We start from the raw sequence: 23,058 nt of genomic DNA on the forward strand, positions 1-23,058 counted from the left end.
TGTAATGAATCAGTCATATCTCCTTGCAAAGCTCTCTGTTGTACAGTCAGGCTTTTACCACAAACCAACAGGCTTCGGAAAGGTTGGTGACAAATACCACATTTTTTCCCCCTTTTTTAAATTAACTTCAGCATCAACCTTTATGTTTTTGGATTGATGGTAACTGCTTGCAAAATGTAACATTTGAAAGTGTCTATCTTTAACTGTTTATGACGTCAATGGGAAAGAAGTTTTCATTTTATTTTCATATGAATTTATATTTTTTTATGGCAAAGGTAGGTGACTTCTGGTGCAGCTGTCCTTTTTCCAATCATTCTTCCTTTCATTGTAAACTTAAAAACATGTATTTATTTCCACATTTGTTTCTTATTATTTCTGTTTTAAAGTTTGTGTTATTTATTCATCAAAGTCCTCGTGCTTTTTTTCATGTCATCATTTTATTTTCCTTTTTCTTTTTCTTTCAATTCTTCCATCATCAACCTCATCCAAAAAAAAAAAAACTGAACCTCCTTTAAAAACAAAACACAACAAATCCGACTAAATGAATGGCCTCAACCAACAAATCTAAACCAAATCGCACCGAAACGGATCTGCTACCAAACCATTTCGCCGTGCAGAACCGGCCGGCCCACCTCAGGATGTAAAGTGCCACAGCCCCAGCTCGACCAGTATCCTGGTAAGTTGGCGGCCGCCAGCTGTGGAGCTGCAAAACGGGATCTTGACGCAGTACGCTATTCACTACGCCGCCACCGCAGGGGAGGACACCACCGCTCGCCGAATCTCTGGCATCCCTCCGGAGAGCACCAAGTATCTTTTGGAGAACCTGGAAAAATGGACTGAGTACCGTGTGTCAGTCACTGCCCACACAGATGTCGGAGCAGGACCTGAGAGCCTGCCGCAGCTTATCCGAACAGAGGAGGATGGTATGTGTTTGCTAAAAATAAAAATAAAAAAAGCTCCAGCTGAAAATCCAGCCTGCTTTTCCTAACCTAACCAACCCCCCCCAGATACTAACAGCCTCTATCTGCTGTTACCTCTTCTCTACCCCCTCTGCCTGCTTCTGAAATGACTGTGACCACTCAGTACTGTCGGCTCTGTTCTGGAAAATAATTTTTTTTAACCAAACTGACTCTCACAAGCACCTTATTTGGGCTTTTTCTACCCTTCACGCTGCTTAATTTCAACACATGGTATGGCTTTTTCACCCCTCCGGGCCTCTAACTTCCAGTCCCAACTGTCTATTTTTGTAACTTTTTTGTTCTTTTTAGATTTCAGATTTTTGAAAATCATGACAGTGGGAATAACAAAACGTGGAAGATTTTTCTTTTTAAAGGCCATTTTTAATATTTTTGTCAGTTCATGTGATAATAAATCATTTTTTGTTCTAATTTTTTTTCCCTTACATCACAGCCAAAACTCTTCTTGCACTTCAAGAATATGAAACTCTTGAAGTCTCTTTTGGCTCCACTTTTCTATTTTGACAAAACCCATTTTTTACGCCATATTTTTTACAATTCACCCAACTCGGTTTTAATGGTTTTACAAGATTAGGTCAGTGGTTGGACCTGCTTTTTGCTGTTGTTTTTTCCCCCTCTCTCCTTACCATTGTTGAAATAACTCTGTCATGCAGTGCTTGTTGCGGTTTTCTGCACTTTTGTGCATTTTTGCTTTTGTTTTTTTTTGGTTTTTGGTCACTGCAACATTTTTTGGGGGCGAAACTTAGGAGGGTGAAACAAAGATTGGGGGGGTTCTCTATAATTTTGACCTTATTTCTTTTATCCCATGGTGTTCCTCCAGTTCCTAGTGGGCCACCTCGTAAAGTCGAGGTGGAGGCTGTCAACTCTTCATCAATTAAAGTGATTTGGCGCTCACCGGTGCCCACCAAGCAGCACGGTCAGATCCGAGGATACCAGGTGCACTATGTCAGGATGGTTAATGGGGAGCCCACGGGACAGCCAGTCATCAAGGACATCCTGATTGATGATGCTCAGGTACAACAACACCCACCATCAACGCAACCAGACACACAACCTGCCGCCTCATTCCTCAGACATGTAGTACTGCTTTGTCTCATTCACCTCCTCACCTTCAAATGGGTAATGGCAATACCCTTTACTGTGTGCAAAAGTCTTGAGTTTTCTCTAATTTTGCTACAATTTGCTTCCAATAAGTGTTTGCACTTAGAACTCTAGCTTCTTGGAAGCTGAGTGTAAAGAAATTAGGGATGATGTAAAGCTTTTGCATTAACAAAAGGACTTGTTGGCATTTTATCATATTACTACTACAGACTGTATTTTGTTGGGATTTTATGTGACATCTAACACAAGCTAGTGCATAATTGTGAAGTGTCAGGAAAATGAAGCATGGTTGTATGAAGTAGTTGCCCTACCTCTGACCAGAATTTCTTCTTCCACTGTGGGCAGCAGCGTTTCCTGCCTAAGGCCTCCACAGAACAGCTGGCTTCATATTATGATGAAGCTCCACACAGATAGAATAGACATTACCTTTATTGTCCCTCAGTGGGGAAATTCAGATATACCAGCAGGAAAGTGACAGGCAAGTCGAAAGTACTCTCATTAAGTCACTTCTGCAGGCAATTGGTTGCACTGCATTTTATTTTGTGGTGTCAATGTAAAGATGACAAAATGGAAATCTATCCCAAACCTTTGCGGATCTTTTTGTTAAAAAATTTGAAAACCACAAGTACTTCTTTTTACTTTTCACAATGATGGAGCACTTTGTGTCAGCCTATCACTTAAGATCCCAATAAAATCTCCTAATTAATAAATACTTTTGCCAGGCAGTGAGTGAGATTATTGTTAAACTTCACAGATCTTAGTTCAGTTGACAAACAAAGCACTTGTCTGTAGACATTCATGTGTTCACTTACCGTTCACTTTTGCTACAAATATTCTTACCAACAAACATTTGGTGCTTATGGTTACAGATTAAATGGGTGTTAATACTTTCTTTGCACTGTTGTACCTTTGCTTACTTGTTGTCTCTGTCCTGTCCGCTCTTCGACATCACACAGTGGGACTATGATGATACAACTGAACATGTGAGTTGCTACGATACACTTTATTATTATTTATTACATTCACACAGCAGGAAAATGCTACCCATGAACTGCTTTCTCAAGGCAGTCTGAACACCCCATTTCCAATCTTTTCACCCATAAAAATCCAATTTGTGCCACTTTCATATATGGCACTATATCAGATACATGTACAGAAGTTTTCAAAGTCAGGAGTCTGAACAGTCATCTAGCATTTTACCAAACTTTTACGTCGTTGACATGAGACATGGATTATAACTCTGCACCAGTAAATTTGGAAGTAAACCTTGGCTGAAGCAAGTAGTGCCGACACTTGTCTTTCTTTTGTCTTAACTTCCTTTGTCTTATGCTTTTGTGACAATACTGTCGGCTCCCATTGCTCAGCAATTTGAAAATCAATCCATAGACGGCGGCATCCATTGTTACTTCTGTAAACAGTTTGCCGCTATGTGACATCTACATTCTTCTTCTGCACATGCAGGTCGGTTTGGGGTCGTACATTTTTCACACAAAAGCCTGATTGCATTCGCATTTATTTAGCAGTATGAATGCCAACTCAAAAACCATCAGACTTTAGCAAAAACTTAGAATTGAGGATCAAGACCTGTTGTGTGAACGTAACCCAAGACTTCTTAAACTGATACCTAACCAAATATTATGAATTAGATTTACTTAAAATAAAGTTCAGTTGTAGTAGGATTTTAATGAATTGTAGTCATGTTTATGCTTTAGTTAAAACGGTAGCTGACAGAGAGGTTACAAAGGATATGAAGGATCTCTGCTCACCTATGGGTACGGAGATGAACTCTGTTTAAGGTGCAGAGTTCAGCACCTCAAACTCTTGCATGTTTTCAGGAAATGATCATCACTGAGCTGCAGGCCGAAACCACGTACTCAGTCACAGTGGCAGCCTACACAACAAAGGGTGACGGTGCACGCAGCAAACCCAAACTGATCACCACCACTGGCGCAGGTAATCCAATCATCACTGATAAAGATGAACACTTTAAGTCAGTCTCTTTCCATCTTCTGTGACAGTGTAAGGCTATGAGCAATTCAAATAATAGAAACAGAAGTAGTCTTCTTTTGTCATCGATTAGGCACGGCGTTCTAATGGCATTCTCACAAAAGAAAATATGTGACATTATCCAACTACTTTTAACCCTCTGCTGTAGCATTTGAACGAGTGCCACCTTTAAATTTTCAACCAGTTTTCTTCTCTCTATCAGATTGGATTTGTTGTAGACAGAAGTATTATATTTCATCTTCCTTGTATGTGGAAAAAAGTGCGGTAGCCTACTACACCCCTGTTGACCAGCAGTGCGGTAGCATTTAGGAGAGTAGCAGCACTGCAAATAGGCAAACAAACAAATAAAAGCAAACTGAAGTCAATGAGAGCCTTACCACATTAATAAGAGACACTGCTTGGATGTGATTATAATTCAGCTTTACAATGTACATGCTGTGAACAAGTTTATGGGTAGAACAACAGGGTTTAACTTTAACCCAAGGCAATCTAGGGATATAAGACAAACATCTGCATCAGCAAAATCCTTTTCCTTCTTAATAGACTTTATAGTGACTCTACATAAGTTATAAACTGCCATTGCGACAGTTTATTACCATTGGTTATTGGTTAAGTGTTATTGCGAAGAATCCCAGCTTTTATTTTCAAAATGGGTGTGTCAGTCTCCCACTCTCAGACCTTGGTAGACCACAGTAAAAATGCTCATCAAAACCTGCCAGAATAATGAAAGGAAAATTAGTCTTGAGAAAAACATTCTGGGTCTCCTAGTCGGAATGCATCTCGACACAGAAACGTTAAGATATTTTGAAATTTTTATTTTTTAAAAACCCTTGAATAACCTTGATAGCGGCCCATGCTCTGATGAATGAAGAAAACACCGTCCTTTATATTTCTAAAAACCTTTTCTCTATTCCCACCAATAGTTCCTGAGAAACCTCGCCTCACTGTCAGTACAACAAACATGGGAACAGCTCTTCTCCAGTGGTACCCCCCAGCAATAATCCACGGCCCCCTGCAGGGCTACCGCCTTCGCTTTGGCCGCAAAGATGTTGACCCACTGACTGTTATCGAGTTCCCTGAGCGAGAGAACCACTACACCACCAAAGAGATCCACAAGGGAGCCTCGTACACCTTCCGCCTTTCAGCGCGCAACAAGGTGGGCTTTGGGGAGGAGACAGTCAAAGAGGTCATCACAAATGAAGAAGTACCGAGTGGTTACCCACAAAACATTAAAGCAGAGGGAGCCAGCACCTCCACAGTTCAGGTCAGCTGGCAGCCTGTTCTCCTGGCAGAGCGAAATGGTCAAATAGTGAAATATGCTCTGCAGTACAAAGACATCAACAGCCCGCGGAGTCCATCAGAACTCTTCATCACTGCCCCGGAATCAACCGTCCTCCTGGATGGGCTCAGGGCAGACACTACTTATGATATTAAAATGTGTGCCTTCACCAGCAAGGGCTCTGGTCCCTATAGCCCAAGTGTCCAATTCAGAACACAGCCTGTGGATCAAGGTAGGACCAGACACTGAACTTCTTAGCCCCTTTTTCCTCTTAAAATCAACCTTTTCCTGCTCAGACCTGTTCAGCAACAACTTCCATCCTAATGTCTCAAAATGCTAAAGCTGACTCAACCAGAAGACTCTGGTATTAACATATTCCCCTATCATTAGTTTTTTTGTTATCCTATAATTTAAGACCTCCCATGGAGTAAGTATGTGTGTCTCTTTTTGTTTTGTCAGTTAAGTAAAGGTCAGTCATTACTGTATAAACGTGGTGTTGGTAAGAAGGTAAGAGGACAGTTTTCAGTTCAACATAGTACTGGTTTCAACCTGGTTTTGAAGGAGTCTTTTCCAGGTAAGCACTAGTGTGCGGGGTCAAAGGAAGACAGACAGAAAGGCTGTTTTGTGTCTAAATCATCTGCTCCCCCTTTCTTTTAGCAGTGTTTGCAAAAAATTTCCACGTGAGAGCTGCTATGAAGTCGTCAGTGTTGCTGACGTGGGAAATTCCAGACACCTACAACCCCGCACAACCTTTTACTGTGAGTGTTCGCTTACCTTACACACGGCATATAACCCCAACAAATGAACAACGCACAACACATTCCTACATCTAAATGAAACTTTTCTTTCTCCCCACACAGATCCTCTATGATAATGGGCAGAGTGTGGAGGTGGATGGAAAGCTAACACAGAAGCTTATCACGGGTCTTCAACCAGAGACACAGTACTCCTTCCTGTTGACCAACCGTGGGAACAGCGCTGGAGGGCTTCAGCATCGCGTGTCCACCATGACGGCTCCAGACGTCCTTCGCACCAAGCCCTACATGATTGGCAAAACAAATTCAGACGGGATGGTGACCGTAGAGCTCCCATCAGTCCAAACTTCTGAAAGAGTAAGGTGAGCTGGAGTGATGCCAGTTTGGAGTGATATGTATCTATATTTTAAGGTACTGTGTTTGCTAGCTACAGTAAGGGGGTTTACTTGCAGCTTGCTGATAACCACGAGAGTTACCTGGTTTGATAAAATAAAAATACCACTGGAAATATTTCCAATCAGACAATGTTTTCCTTCTTTCAGTCAACTAAAACACAGTTTGCAGCCACACAGATGCCAGACAATATCCCAAGTAGTTTCTCTGGCATCTAAAAAAAATTGAAATCACAGGTTAAGTGGTTTCAAGAAGACTTTGCCTTGTTTGAAATCATAAATTTTAAACAACGTTGGTACACCTTAGTTAGTAAGGGTCTTCCCTTACTAACCAATTATGCACAATACCTTGTCAGTAATGATGTATTTTCCCCTTAATTATTTTCATTCCTCCCTGCTTTTGAGACTAATATCCTCTTCACCTCAATCATTACATACTAAAGCAGGCCGACTCATTTGAGTGCACTCCCCTAAGCCCAGTAAAGTCTCTTACAGACTTTCAACAAAGCCCAGGATTGTCAGAAGGCTAGAGAGCACATTACATTGCACATGATGGCTTCAAATTCATCTTTTATATTATTATTTTTTGGATGCTGCTGGTTGCACTTGGCCCACTGGCTTCCATAATACCACTTAAGCTAATACGCTTTGTATTAGCCTGCTACACTGCCATTCTGGCTAATGTTAGCTGGCAAAATCACCAGAAAATCTCAAGTTTGGCAGTTTTGTTGCCACCTTGATGATGGGATGAGAATGCTTTAATTGTGTATCTTTTTTGACTTAATCCACTGGGGACCTGAGTAAGAAGTGATCCCACTGGCAAAGTACTCTGAGCATGCTAAGCCACACACAGAAACAGAAATGAGTGATTACACATCACATTTCTCCTTTAACAAAAACTCTTTTTCTGTGTATTTTCCAGGGGTTACTATATTGTGGTCGTACCTCTGAAGAAGCAACGCACTGGGAAGTTTTACAGTCCCTGGGACAGTCCAGATGAGATGAATCTGGAAGAGGTACGTTCTAGATCGTCTTGTGGCACTGAATTGAAGGAAATTTTTAAAATACTGGCACACTTCACATTCTGTTTGCAGTATTCTGTCAAGACTCACTTTATAACTCAGTCTGCAAAGTTGTGTGCGACTAGCACATATTTAATTTCTCAAAGCAGGAAAAAGTAAGTCGAGACAGGTAAGAGGACAAGAGAGACAGGCGATGAGTCTTTCTGATTGACGCAAATAGCTCCAGAGAGCACTGTTCATATGGAAATGAGAACATGAAGTAGCCATCAATTGGACTGCAAACTGCCATCCCATCTCCACCTTCTCCTCCTCTTTGTATTTGCAGTAATTACCTGAAGAGCTGCATCAGGCCTTAGCGGCTCTTCGCGTTTCAGGAAAAACTAGCACACAAGCCACTTGACGTTTATATTTAGAACTACATGAACAAAGTTGGGTAATTTTGAAGCATCAAGATGTGCAGCAGTGTTGACTAAATGATGGCTTTTATAAATCAAAGTTTGAATCTCACGTGTTAAAAATATCAAATTTATGAGCATTACTTTTTTAAGCGTACTTTTCATTTGTTTTCAGACTTGAATCACAGAGAAGTTATATTCCATGTCTGAAGAGGGAAAAAATTGCATAAGGCAGCTGAGCACATTTGTGAAAGTGGCCAACGAATAAAGATATTTCAAATGGTACAGTGTATAACATAACCAATACCTTGCAGACCTAAGAAAATGACTCACTACCCAGTGATTTATGAACCCTCTGTGGTGAGTTATGTCTGCTGTTGACTCGCAATAGTGGCCGATAAGTGCTTGTGACGAAAACTGCAATTCAGAATCTATAATTTTGGCAACATTTAAGTTAGATTGTTTTAATTTTTGCTCCAGTACTGACCAGCTGTGTAACTCTGAAGCCGTCAACACCCTCGTTCCAATGAACGATGGTTTCACCAGAACACCAAGTCTATGTTCTCACACAGGTGTCACTTCAAGCTAATGCTACACATGATGAATAGACATTAACACAACAGTAGATCATTTATTTGGCTCAAAAAAAAGAAAAAAAACCCCTGTAAATTAATTTAGTTTGAAGAGCTGAGTTAATTATAATTGAAGCCAAAGCATTTTGCATAATGTTAGAAGAAAATTGTTTACAAACAAGACTCTTGTTGGTGGGCCTCAATTTACTTTTGCAAAGCTTTGAGAATCTTTAGGGAAAGTAAATGTTCTCTCTCGATTAATTTCTGTGTTGCCTTCAGAAGGTATTTTTTGTTGATAAATGAATCTGTCCTTTGTTTAAAATAAAAGACAGTTGCTCTCTGAAGTTATGTCATCAATCAACATTTGGTGGCACCTTTTGATTTTAAAGTGCCACAGCTCCAAATGTTTCTTTTGTACACATTTTAAAGTTACTTAATCATTTTGTAAGGCAACTAAGCTTTTGGATTCTTAACCAAAAGCTTGGTTAAGAATCATACATTTAATTGCTTTTATCCAGTTTCTGGATTGAACTGTGATGTCATTTGCCCTTTTTTAACTACAGTACAAAAAGATTGGTCCCTTTCGCTGCACAGCTATTTCAGAGTCTGGCAAAGGCAGTTACACTTCTGATGTTTATTTTACTGGTATGAACATCACATTATATCATATGTACAGATGGATAAAAGAATACACAAGGGGTCTCATCCTGCAACACCGTTACGGCTCATGCCCAGAGGCCTGTGTCTGTAGCCTTGACCGATGGCCCCAAAAGTCACCCTCTCCGTCAGAATTTATTTGTTTGTCAATATTGGCACTCACCTTTTCACAACTTTTCCCAAGGGCAGCTAGATTTAGCCGTGTTGACAGGAGAGATGATTGAAGACATTATCGGGCAGCACCAACACCCCCGCAGCCAAAACAAAGCACACAACGGCCGAGGACACACACTCTGTAATGTGAATGGCAGCCACACACACACACGCGCGCACACCCCACCATTCACACAAGCTGGATATATGCATTCAGACAGAGAAATGGCTAACCAGGCTCCATTAGCATAATTATCATCCATGCTTTGTAACAGGAAATTTGAATTTGACGACACCGGCTTGCATGAAGGGCATTGTTTTCCTTTCAGCCTCGTAGGATCGTTATCACTTGTGGCTGGGAAAGAAAGGTAGTGAAACAATTTACCCAAATAACAGTTATGGAGTAAAAAAGGATCGGCGCGATGTCAAAACCCACAAATTCAAAGTCTGAAGCCACTTTGTTTGCTGCATTAGTAACTTTTCTTCTTTTTTTTGTGTTAGATTAATTTTCTGCAGAAAATGAGTGGAAAATAAATTACAGTACACTTATCAAATGCTGCTAAGTTTTCCCCAGATTTTACTTGTCGATACATTTAAGCAGAAACTAGCTTTTGATTGTATCAACAGAGCGATGTAAGTTTTGAATTAATTCAGTCTGTTCCTCACTGTTTGAAGCTGCTGGATAATCCTCAGCTGCTTTAAATGACGGAAATTCACGCAATCTTTTAATCTCTCAATCTTTTGTCGTCAAATAAAATAAAAGCAGATGAAATAAGAAAAAAGTTATTGATCTTTCTTCTCATGTTCTGCCTTTTTTGCAATCAGCATTTTCAGCTCAGCAATCAAAAGAGATTGTCAGATTCAGTGAGTGCTGGGTTTGTTTTTGTGTGCGTGCGGCTGGAATGTGTCCCGTGTTATCGGCTGTTCTTTTTTTTCTTTTTTCACTAAAGCTACTGAAGGAGATAAACCGAACGAGCAGAGCCCTTCGCTTCCAGAGGCACGCCGAGCCCAAAGCCTACATTGCTGCGCACTTCAAAGACCTGCCCAAAGAGTTCACCCTGGGAGATGGCAAGATCTACGACGACTTTGAAAACAAACAACTCCAGAACGGCCAGGAGTACATCTTCTTCGTGCTCGCCGTGCTGGAGATGTCTGAAAACGTAGGTTTGCTTCTCCAACTGTGTTTCAGTTTTGTCCTTTATATTCAAATAACGGTATTCTATAGACAACGAAATGTAAATAGTTTCACATTGTCCCTGTACCACCCCAAATCTTGATGTAATTTGTTGGAATTTTAATAGTCCAACAAAAAGTATTATGTCGTTGTATCAACACAACAGACAAGTCAGGGATAAGGAGCTGGTTATAAGAAAATACCCAAAGTTTTGAGCATCTCATAGAACTGTCACAATTGCGTACTGACAAACACCTAAGCTATGCTATGCAAGGGGGCCATTAATCAGAAGAAAAGGCTCATGTTAACTTTGGATCAGCTGAGAAGGAGGAACTGTTAGCCAGAAGAAAACCGCTGTTGAAAGAGTGTCAACTTAAAAAGCTGAGTAGGATACACAGCAGACACACAAAGTACAGAAGGTGCTCTGGTTAGATGAGACCTAAACAAAAACCCTTTGAACTTCATGCTAACCCCTAATGTGTGAGAAAAGCTAATGCTGCACATCACACTGAACTCCATCATTATGCTGTGGGAATGCTCCTTATCAACAAGGAAATTCTCAAATATTCTCTACCTTGTTTGCGTTGCTGAATCATTTAAGATCTCGTGAACATACATTTAAGTTTATGGTTGGGGGGAAAAAAAGTTGAAAGGTTGGATGTGAATACTTTTTCAAGGCACTGTGATCTTAAAGCTCAAGTTCTCTCCCTGATTTTTTATTTAGTTATAAAAACTGTTAAGAAAGGGTCAAATCCACTTCATCTCGGCCAAACGTCTCAGTCTGCCTCTGGTCGTGTGTTACTCTGAGGACTTGTGCAGCTTTTCCATGAAAACTTAAAGCAGCAGTGGGAACCGGTCCAAAGAGCTTACCCTGGACGCTTTAGGGAGAGAAACCCCCTGAAGACCTTCGCCGATCGCAGGAACACCTCGATAACAGAGCTCCTCTTTAATTGCATCCTACGTGTGGTCCACCTTATCTCCGCTGCTGCAGCCAGTGTGTCGGCGTGTGTGTGTGTGTGTGTGTCGGTGCGGACGAAAGAGCAGAAAGCAGCATGATTAGGCAGCTGCAGGCAAGATGATGGATTTGATGAGCTCCAGGGTTTACAGCTCTACCTCGTACTCTCTTCACTAACCCTGAGTTCAGGTAGATAATGACGGACAGACGCAAATCTCTAATTTGCCCACTAACACATACATTTTCTTCCCTGGAGACCATCTTTTTATCTCTGGTTTGAATATGAAATGGTTCAATCAGCTCTTTCCTTGAGAAGAAAGATACTCAGATAATTGCAGTTGGTCAAACAGCAGCTGTGCAAAAAATTACTCAAGAGAAAACTTTGAATTAGCTTTGAATTTGCCTTACTGAACTGCACTGCAAATGGATGCGATAGATAGGAAACATGTGGAGCAAAAGATCAGACGGGTATTAAAACAGCAAAAACTTCACCTGCTTTCTTCTTAATCCGGACCAAAGTTTTGATTTTTCCTTCTCAGATCATGTATGCCACCAGCCCGTACTCCGACCCAGTTGTTTCAGCAGACCTCAATCCCCAGCCAATCATGGACGAGGAGGAAGGTCTTATCTGGGTGGTGGGGCCCGTGCTGGCAGTTGTCTTCATCATATGCATCGTCATCGCCATCCTTCTTTATAAAAGGTGAGGAAATTGCAGCACATTAGAAACTCACAACAATCTGTGACAGATAGAAACGCTTAGCGTGTTCTGCATCACAGAGCCTCTACCATGCTTAACAGGGAGGTGCATGAGGTGCTTTTCTTGTGTCTTCAACATTTGTTTCAAACAAGAACCCCCCAGAGTGTTTGTTGTTAAAAAGCACAGTTTCAATCTTATCTGACCAAAGAGCAAGATTTATTTCATTATAAAAACTTTTAAAATAAAAAACTCAGATTCTTAAAATGTATTTCAAACACTATTATTTATGTTGTGTCTTTTTGTTGTTTTTTCTTTTCGGGGTGGGGGGGTCACTACATCAAATTGTGAATTTTTCTCCCATCCATTTAAAATGTAAACTATCAGCCATTTTACTACTTTCATTAGCTTCTATGTCTCCTTAATTCTGGGTTATAAAGAATAATGAAAATAAAGGAAAGATGTGGTAAAGTAAAGTTGTAGGAACCCTGTTGTTTACATTAGCAGTTGTGGAAGTTGGCTTGGCTTGCCGTCTAATGGTTGTTATGGAAACCTGTTTAATCCTAATGCCTCTTTTCTGCTGAGCAGTACGGCTTTGGTCGGTGCGGTTCAGTACCCTGTTTTATGGTCTGGTGTATTGAGGAGAGCATTTTTGGCAGAGTTGTTGTCACTGCCAAAAAGTGGCAGTGACCTACCTAGTGGAAAGATAAAGTTGGATCCTCATCCAGCCTCGTCAGTCACAGTTCTAGTTTTTTTAATTATAGCTCTTACTGTAAATTTGACCAGGTTTTAGCAAGCAGCTATTTTCTTGCAGCCATTTCCTGACTAATAAAGATTAACACCCGTCCGGTTTTCTAAAAATTCCTTGTTCTCCTCTTGTTCCCACTTTGAAGAGTTTAGAAAAAAATAGGATACTATGTCACATCATATTTGTTCACCGGGGAATCAAAAGTGAATCCATGAGGTAATAAACTCCTAGACACTGATCAATTTACTAGAATAATATAGTTTAGAAAATAGAAGAATATTGTTTTGTGAGGTTTGACGATAATGAGGTTTGTTTTTTGTCAGCTGGTCCTACTGCAATCTTCACCAGGGTGGCTAATAATTATAAAGAATGCTATTTGAGTGGCAACAATGTATTGCTGGATAAACTGAAACATTGAAACAAATTCCAGTGTTCAGATGTAGAAAATGTGATTTTTACCTTTAAGCCTCAGGCGCATCGATCCTTGGACTAAGTGTGACCTTCCTTCTCAGTAATTCACATTAATTCTAACATGAGTAATTCCAAACATGCATTTGCCCGAACTGTCAAGCCATCAAAGCTCAGGCGCCCACAGTCCTTCAAACAGACACGTCTGCTGACTGAAAGTTAATCACACGCCTCCCTCCACACTCAGGAACTCTCTTTAAACTGTAGCAAACACTGCTGTAATGCTCTTCCCACTGAATGAAAATATCCCTCCCCCCCCTTTTTTTCTTTTAACTGGAACCCCCTAGTGATATTCTGAGCCCGTAATGTCACTGCTCATCAGTCAAGCGTAGGAGGGAAGAGCTTTGACTATCTGCTGCCTGTCACTGCATGTGTGTGAAGCTTTCAGAAGGACCCCGGGGTGTGGGCTCACTTCCCAGCCATCCTAACCTCCCCCCCTCCTCTCCCCACACCTTTCACCGCTACCCATCCAACTGGGGAACCTGAGCTACAGATCCTCATTTTTGACCTTATGCTCCCTTCTCCTGTGTCCTCCTGTTCCGCCAGGACACGCACAGCCTTTAAACATGCACCTGCACACCCCTACGCTCCTGCGTCGTTCACTTCCTCGTCCGTCTCCTCTAGCCTTCTACATAACCAGCAGTTAATTCAGTCAAATATCTACGCCTAAGCATATTTTCATGGGAGCCCACAAGCTACAACTTACGGAGAGTAATTTTTTTCTTAACATAGCAACAGCACGGTATGTCTAATAAAAATCAGTTGTAAATAGTCCTTTGCCATATTCTATTTTTCTGGATTGTCACTAGCATCAAAATGAACAAAAAAACATACATATTTATCTATATTAAAACTAGAAAACATGTTTCATTTTTTTCCAACTAAAACAAAAAACACTGAGATTCTTTTTTTTATTATGATTTATTTTCTTTAGCATCTGTAAAAGTCTAGTAGATTTAAACATTGATTACCAGACTAGCTATTGACAGGCAAGAAGACATTTAGCACTTGAACTAGGTGATATTTCTCTTGAAGATCAACATTTATGGGGTAGAGTACAACTTTCATGCAACAACACAACAAAATTGTGGTGAGATCTGATGAGCCTGGACATAAAAGTAAATTGTACACCTCCAAATACAATCATGGCAATAAGACTGATGGATTTTGTTTCAAATGAAAAAAAAAAACCACCACAAGCGCATGCCCCATCACACACATTTCATTAAACTCAATGATCCCACATGTTCTTTCATATAAAATACCAAATGCATGTCTCTTTAGTGTGCATCGTTTCTGAGTTTTATAAATGCATAAAACAGTGGAGTACAGGAACAGACAGACATGCCAATTAGCAGTTAAGAGATGACTTTTATGCTTGAACAAGAAGCAATCATCTGAAACTGCTTGAAATAGCTGAGATACATTGTACGAATCTTGGCTGCACCTGGGAATCTGTAGTGTTTGAAACAAAGAACCTCAAGGCTGCATAATTGAGCATAATCCTCCGAAGTGAAGCATCACTAATCTTGCACACAAAGCAAAAAAAGTCAGGCGAGATGGATTCGTTTTTCCCTTGCTGCTTTTGATTTAGTTTCTGGAAGTCTCAGTAATATTAAAACTTAAAGGTCTCATTCCCTAATGTTGTGTTGCCATTTCTTTTTTTCTTTTTTTCTTTGCTGACCAATGGAGCAGCAAACCAGACAGGTAAGAGTGCCAAAGAAATGAACAATAAAAAACAACCTAGAACTTCTTGGTCAGTTCTGTTCTTTTGCATGTCGCTAATGAACACATCTTTCCCTTGCAAGAGAGGCATGTTGCACATGTAAGAGCGTTTTTCTGTTGTTGTTTTTTAAACATAAACAGGAAAACGCTCATAACTGGGCATTGGCAGGGATGAGATTATCACTGTACGGTTTTGAGAAAAAACAGTTTTATGTTGTTTACACAAACATTTAAATCAAAAAGGTGGAATATCATATTAAATACTTGCATGTAAAAGAGGACAGCAACAGTTATTTATACTACTGCTAAGATAATTCAGTATTATGAAAATTATTACAAGAATCTTAGCCATGATATTTATTAGTTACTGTGGTACTAATAGGTAGACTTATGTTGGCAGGTTTATTACACAGGCTATCTGCTCCAGCAGGGCCTTCAGTCAACTGCTTAACAGACATGTACTTTGCCAACTGTAGTTTCAAAACATTGTTAGATTAATACAAATGTTAGATGCTACTTATTTAGTTTTGGCACCATGACTGTTAGTTTTTTAAAACCAGAAATATTTAAACCAAGGTAAATGTGACTTTCTTGTCATTGAGGGAAGAATGTTGGAGCCTTCATTGAGTGAGCTGGCCAGCAGTGTGCAGGCAACAACTGGTGAATTGGGACATTGCTGCAATATTCAGTACTTGGAAGAACTGGAGAAATGTCTGTTGCTCTGACAGTTTCTGTTGCATAAAAAGATGGCGGAAGACTGTTTGAATGGTTTGATGCTATTTTTAACCCGAACATTTTAAAACCCTGGAGCGTCTTTATACCAGTAACTGGTCTATACTTACACCAAAGATCCCTTTGAACTCAGATGTGTTATTTAACATTCCACATGTGACCTTTGGTACAACAGTCTTGATTTGTCCCTCATTTCTTTATAAACCACTTCTAGGACGTTTGAGTTTTCTTGTCAACTTGTCTTTAGAAATAATTCTTTATCCCTTTGAAGGTTTGTTTTTTTAGTTCTGTTCAGATGTTAGCAGGTTTTATTATTAGGATTTTAGGAGAAATTTTTAATTTTTCTTTCTTCTTTGCTAAACTACGTTAGTCTGACCTATTAATTAAGACAAGTAGAGGCTAATGTGGTGATGACATGTAATATAATTTGTCAAGAAAATCTTTTTTGGACAGTTGGTACATCATTTGTTGCAGTTTCTTTCGTCAAATATGAAAAACATACCATTGAAAACCCGGAAAGACAATGACACTTGAACATCCTCTAAAGGATTCACAAACTGAAAACAATTGTTGCAGTAGCTCATATGGTTGATTATGCTTAGTGTACAGTGGTCATAGTTGTGCACTTGTTAGCATTCTTGCCTTGTAGCTGGAAGGTTGTATCTCGATGCACTTCGCCTCTTAGCGAGTGGGGATCTAAGGCTTGTGATTTGTGCATCAAGTTGTTTAATCAGAATATAGTTTTAATTGGGGGCTATTCCAGGATTCTTATATTTAATTTGTGATGACATCAGAAACAATGCTAAAAACTGGATATTAAAGGATTTAATATCAATTTAAAAACTGCAATGACAAAAAGCAAAGAGAGACTTTTGTAGAATCTGATAGAGCAGGAAAGTTAATAACATAAACTAAAATAAATCTGGTCTCATTTTAAACATAAGACCAGATTTAGAGAAGCAAGGAAAGCGGATAAGATAATAACTTGGCTTTTTTAAATACACTCTTAAAGCTTAAATGCAAGAGTTTCCCTGAATCGACATTAAAACATTATGCCTAAGCACAAAAAGAATAATCCTCAAAGAGCTGTTAGCTGAAAACCTATACAGTAGATCAACTAAAGGAAGATGATTTTTTGTAATTATTGTCTTTATCTGCTGTTACTTTTTTTTAAATGACATACTTTTGTACTCCTTGTCCACTTTCTTTGTTTTAAAGCAAATTACAGATTTTATGCTGAAAATGAATGAGAAAGTTGAAGTTCAAATAAAGACTAGTGAAGTTCTTCAGAAAGCTTACCGAAGTATTAAAGACTACTTTAAATGATTAAAAATAAAGCATGCTAGGCAGGCTATGCATAAGAAATAAGGACTGGTTTTGCACCATGCTATGCTATATAATTAAGCATATGTACATTAACAAACTCTGGTTTCAGTATAATGCATATAAATCCTGGCCCCAACAAAGCTTCCAATTTTCTTAAAAGCTGAATGCATGACCTGACACTATCACTGAAACGTGAACATTAAGCTTCACTAAGGCTGGAATTAACCAGCTAGAAGCTATTGTACTGCGAGCCATTATACAATGAAGAGATGTTACTCAGACTATCCCCTGTAGTCCTGCATGCCGAGACAATGTAGTCCTGTCAGCTCCTTAATTACATATTTCCCCTCATTATTCATGGGACAACAAGGTGCATTTTGCGGTTATACAACAATAGAGAAAAAAAAAAGCATCTGTTTTCTTGGCTGAGATAATTTGAATTTGTTTTATATCCTGCAGAAAAAGAGCAGAAACCGAAGCCAGAAAAGGCAGCCTTCCAAACAGCAAAGAAATGCCTCTTCATCATCCCACTGATCCGGTTGAGCTCCGGCGTCTTAACTTCCAGACACCTGGTAAGTATTCCAGATCAAGCGTTGTGTGAAAAAAAAAAAACAATTGAATGTGCATCTTGGAAAAATGGTCTGAATGACACAGATTGCTTTCTTCGAGGGAACAAAACCAAATATTCCTCTTCATCACCCTTTCTTGGTAAGATTGACACTGAACAAGGGAGCGTTTTGTACAAGAGGCCGTGGACAGGTGCTCTGAACAGACAGAGAGGGTCAATACTGACATCGGTCTCTCTGGAGACGTCTCACTGTGGAAAATCTGGAGGCAGGAATGCAGGCTCGACACTTCAGTGGCATATGTCATCCCTGTCTGCATCTGGGTTGCACAGGTCATTACAGCTTGTCATGCTCACCCAGAATAGCACAGACCTGCATTGCAGGAGGCGAGCGAAATGAAATTAATCACAGTTGTGTGAAAACCACGAGCTGGCGAGAGGATGACGAAACCCGTGTTTTTGCGGCTTCGAAGTCCTTCACATTTTGAAGGCATTCGCATTTTGTCACATTCCAATCATGCTGAGATTTTATCTGATAAGCCAACACATAAAATAATACAAGATTGATTTCAAATTATTTTCCTACATAAGTTTTAAAAGTGTGACATCAATTTGTATTCATTCCGCTTTACTCTGATACCCGTAAATAAAATCCAGTGCAACAAGCTGCACTTAGAAGTCACCAAGCTAGCAACGAGAGTCCACCTGTGTTTAACTGATTCTTGAGCAGGGATGGAGATTTGCCTTCCAGCAGGACAATACAGCAGCCAGAGCTATAATAGAACATTTTAGGTAAAAGCATTTTCCCCTGTTAGAAAAACCCAGTCATACATCTTAAAAGATCATTTTTTGGCAAGATCAGCATTTTGATGTTAACAGGCATTCTCCAGCCAGTCTGACTGCTCAAAAAAGAATGTCTGCAAATGTGCAAAATTGACAGCATATCCTAAAAAGTTGCAGCTTTAATGACATTGACACATGCTCCTACAAACCAATGATTTTAAAACCCATTTCACACGTCACTCTACTTCATAATTCCGTACTATTTTCTGCTGGTTTATCAAATGACATCCCAATTACAAATGTGGAGTTGCAATGTGACAAAATGTGAAAACTTTGGCAAGACGCTGCATTACCAGGAAAGGAGATGCATATTTTTACTGTCTCAAGGGCCAAAAGTGGCACATTTTAATACAGTTTGACTTTCTTTGGATCTGACTGCTTAAGAGCGGGTGTTCAGACGCTGCCAATATAGTTGTAATATGAAACACGTACTTTTCAGGTCAGCTAGCCTGAAAGGGGGATAAATTATCCCGGCAGGCTCATTTGTGCATATTCAAAAAAGCTCCGTCGGGATTTTAGGGCCATTACAGATCATTTCATCCAAGCAGAGAAATATTTTTACCTCAGCCTGGAACTGATTTCAACCATCCTTCCACTATTTTTCTCACCTCTCAAGCCCATCATATTTTTTTACTTAGAGCCAGTATCTTGGCTCTCTGAAGCTACAGAAAGAACCAAATATTTTTCTTCTCACCACAGGACCACTTTCCTCTGAAGCACTTCTACATAAGAACACCTCTCTCTGCACTTCCCCTCCTTTTCACCTCTTCACCCCTCTCATTGGACATTTTCATCCTAAGGATGCTTGATGTCTGAACGATGGCATGTCAGGAAAGGCACTCTCGTTGTTGCACCTCAACCCCCCCAATCCCTTTAGTAAAAATGGATTTTGAGTGGCGGACTGCAATAAAGGCAGTCCTTGCAGTCGTTCGAAGGGATGTATAAGTGGGTGTGAAAACGTTGCAGCTTCCATTTGCTAATGCCCACTTGTGCCAGAAACCAGAATGAAACGTAGTGTCGCATAGAGCGCCAGGCGCCCGGCTTGGCAAAATAGCACATCCTCTCTTCGGTCATAGCCACAGTGAAACACGTTGCTTTGGCGAACATCTTTTCTTGGACCTTTTTTATACAACCTTACTATAAGTTATTTATACATTGTAATTCTGCTTCGTGAAATCAAATCCATCAGAGCTGCCACAGCACATCAAGTCTGTTAAGCTAGTTTTAAATTATTGCAAACTGGAGATGGCCCACTAAAGATTATTTTATCCTAGTCATTTGACGTAACTTGTCACGTAATGCTACATTAAACCCAGTAGAAACATTGTATGTGTATGTTTGAGATCTAACTTTCTAATACAACTTGCTCATCAGCAACGTTCTGGATTCTGCATTGTTCTTTGATGGCATGTGTTTTTTTTGTACCAACTGGGGTTTCTAATCCAACACTATGGTGGGCTTAAAAAGTTTCAACTAAAATAAGTATAAATTCTTCTGTTTCAGTACATCTGACGTGACACATACAACCCTAATAAGCTCTTACTTCCTCTGATGATGATCCGCTTGCTTTAGCGCTAGGCTAACAATAGCATTTCTCCAGGTTTTGATATGACTTGTTGATAATTAAGCTTGTAATATATCTTATTGGAGTTCCAGTATTTATTTATTGAAAAGAAACTTACTTGAAAAATTGTCTGACTTAAATTTATTGCTTTGTTTTAAAAATTATAGACGCTAATGATCAGAACTTCTTCTGCTCTTTGTATAACCCTCCCACAACGACAAAGACAGATGCCTGGGTCAGAACTGGTTTCATGAGACCATATGCTTAAACACACATATAAATATCATTCTAAAGGGAAAAAATACTTAGTCTTGTAGGGGAAATACACATTTGTTACATGTTACAAGAAAATAACATGCATTGTGTAAAATGCAATTTTCCATGCTGCACACACAAAAAGTTCGCTGTCAGTTTTGAGTATTGACCATGCAAAACACGGCCTCCATTCTTGCAGGCTAAGATTATAAATTGATGGCATCAGAATTTGAGGTCAGTCAGACAAACCTTCTTTTGATAACACCAGTCATTTACAAAGGACTGGTGGCTTGATCAGTGCATCTCTACCAGTTATTCTTCAGAAATGTCCCTCCAGATAAAATTGAAATGAGAATTTTCTCTAATATTTATTGTCTGTAATAAAACATATTTATAGTTGGGATTAATCCTTGTATATATAGTCTCTGTTCAGTAAACTAAAGAAATTATCAGATCATTCATTCTATCTCTTCCCTGTGAAATTAGCACAGTGGCATCGCAATACTTTGTATGTTGCTAATCCCCCATATAGGATAGACAAAATCAGTTATTTCTTATCCCTTTTCTACCTTTTTTTTTAACTAAAAACAGTCATCACATTGCTGTGACGTCTATAATAAAGTTAATTTCACCCACATTTCCTCCACAGGTTCAGGTGCGCCCAGTCACCCCAGTAACCTCCATTTGTCAAGTTAGTTGTTCTCGATTATGCTTTTGACATAACCCATAATCGTTTTCTTTACCCTCAGTTCTTTCCTCCTTTTGTTCCTGCTAAGTTTGTATCCACATCCGCATCTAATTCATCTCGCGTTTAACACCATGTCATCTCAGGAGGCAGAGTTTGAAATGACATCACTCAAAGCAGATGTCAGCAGCCTAACATTCAACATGTGACGTTTGTGAGTTTTGGGGATGTTTGTGTCCGTGCACACGCTGTCATTGCTAACTACCCACTGCGTCGTTCTGCGTGAATAACGTTTTTCTCTCTCCGTAGGGAGTGGGGGCTAAAGTGTGCTCGATGGCCTCTCATTGGCTTTTGTGTCTTTTTATTAGCATGATCACTGCTTTGCGTAAACAAACTAGCCTAACAAGATTCACTCTTCCACCACCACCTCTTATAATCATATGCTGGTAATCAAGGCTTGTACCTGAGCGATGATGATCAATCCATCTTGTTTTGTTTTTTTTTTGTGACAGGTATGGCGAACCACCCTCCGATCCCCATCATGGAATTGGCCGATCACGTAGAGCGCCTGAAAGCCAATGACAACCTAAAGTTTTCGCAGGAATATGAAGTGAGTGTCAACTCTTTGTTGAGACCATTTAAAAATAGGTCAAATTTAGTTAGGGTCAAAACTTCTTGTGGTTCTTGAGATTCACTTAAATATTTATGTGCAGTCACCACAAAAAAAACCCATCAAGAAGCAAAGGTATATGTCTGCTGTAAAGTTTGTATGAAAACATTAAGACCAACAGTGTTTCCAAAGGTGTTGGCCTCACAAAGTTGAGTCAAGATCCTTCATAAAGTCGGTTCAACTGCTTTTTAAATAAAATATGTAAGAAGTCTCACAATGAGGATGCATGAAGAGTAAAACAAGCATAATGTTTGATATAACTGTAGAACCTAGATGTGTAAAGCCCTTCTGGATCTTTTAGGAAATTCTCCAACTATATGAATTATTCCCGTATGCAGTTGGTAATTTAGTACTATGCCTTTCATAGATCCTTAAAAAAATCAGCAAAAAAGGCCCCAGTTGCATTTGAAAAATAATTACCACTACCCTTTTCTGCCCGTCTCTCTGTGCTGATCATTCAGCTCCTCCATAATCTACGAGGTCACCTTGTGGGCCTCAAACTGCCAAGCTGCCAAATCATTAGTGCCGCTTAAGTACCTTTCAATTCCAATTTCATACTGCTTATTTCAGAGCATTGGAAAGCAATTTTATGAGCACAATGTAATAACGATTTTTATATTGTAAGCAATGTTGCAGCCCATTGTTTGAACATATTTTGGTAAAAATCACACTGAGCCTGACTTTCCATGCCTTTGTTTAGGATAGATTTGTACGGGACATATGGTAAGAAAATTATGTCCTTGGGAGGCTAATGTTTGGGGGAATTATGCTAAAATTAAAGGATTTAGCTTGGCAACGGCTATAGTATTGGAGTTTTTTTGTTTGTTTGTTTGCTTTTGGAGAAACCTCCATCTACACTTTCTCTGGGATCAGGTTACAAAAGCTTGGTAATACCTACGTTGTGCCAGTAGGGGGTGAAAGCGTAAGTACTAAATGCATCAAAATTCAACAGAAAAAATTCCTGAACATGGCTAAAGTAGATCTGGGCTAAAGATTTGACCTAAAGAGTTGTGCCTTATGTTTTCCTCAACATCATTTATTCCTACCCACAGTCATATGCCCTCTTGAGCTTAAAACAGAAAACGCAGAGGATTTAATCATCTAAATCTTCAACAAAATCATCAGAAGACCTCAATATTGCTAACTATACACATAAGTGTGGACGTGGCCAGAGTTTTATGGTGATATGCTATAAGTTCGAATTTTTAAAAAAATTTATTTATTTATTTAAGCAAATTGAAACACGTTATATAGATGAATTACACACTCACCCGCAGGACTTTTTTTTTACCGGTTTTGATAATCAGTGATCAGTGAAATGCAGTTTTGTGACTCCATTAAGCA

General features: G+C 39.5%; 1 protein-coding gene across 43 annotated transcripts in view; it reads left to right on the forward strand.

The window, feature by feature from the left end:
* LOC114157924 (protein tyrosine phosphatase receptor type D) overlaps window positions 1–23,058 on the forward strand; it is a 455,035-nt gene that overhangs the window by 407,534 nt on the left and 24,443 nt on the right. For 12 of the 43 annotated variants that reach the window (XM_028039111.1, XM_028039110.1, XM_028039113.1 and 9 more), the window contains 14 exons: window positions 618–923; window positions 1,798–1,991; window positions 3,035–3,061; window positions 3,914–4,031; window positions 5,009–5,596; window positions 6,022–6,122; window positions 6,225–6,481; window positions 7,434–7,527; window positions 10,261–10,470; window positions 11,979–12,139; window positions 15,045–15,056; window positions 17,592–17,704; window positions 21,009–21,050; window positions 21,557–21,654. In XM_028039111.1, the coding sequence (XP_027894912.1) occupies window positions 618–923; window positions 1,798–1,991; window positions 3,035–3,061; window positions 3,914–4,031; window positions 5,009–5,596; window positions 6,022–6,122; window positions 6,225–6,481; window positions 7,434–7,527; window positions 10,261–10,470; window positions 11,979–12,139; window positions 15,045–15,056; window positions 17,592–17,704; window positions 21,009–21,050; window positions 21,557–21,654 (2,321 nt within the window). The remainder of the gene's footprint in view (window positions 1–617; window positions 924–1,797; window positions 1,992–3,034; window positions 3,062–3,913; window positions 4,032–5,008; window positions 5,597–6,021; window positions 6,123–6,224; window positions 6,482–7,433; window positions 7,528–10,260; window positions 10,471–11,978; window positions 12,140–15,044; window positions 15,057–17,591; window positions 17,705–21,008; window positions 21,051–21,556; window positions 21,655–23,058) is intronic. The other 31 variants (XM_028039125.1, XM_028039126.1, XM_028039123.1 and 28 more) reach the window with 15 other exon arrangements.

This window comes from Xiphophorus couchianus, chromosome 14 (genome assembly GCF_001444195.1).
Source record: "Xiphophorus couchianus chromosome 14, X_couchianus-1.0, whole genome shotgun sequence".
In the NCBI taxonomy this organism is placed as follows: Eukaryota; Metazoa; Chordata; class Actinopteri; order Cyprinodontiformes; family Poeciliidae; genus Xiphophorus; species Xiphophorus couchianus.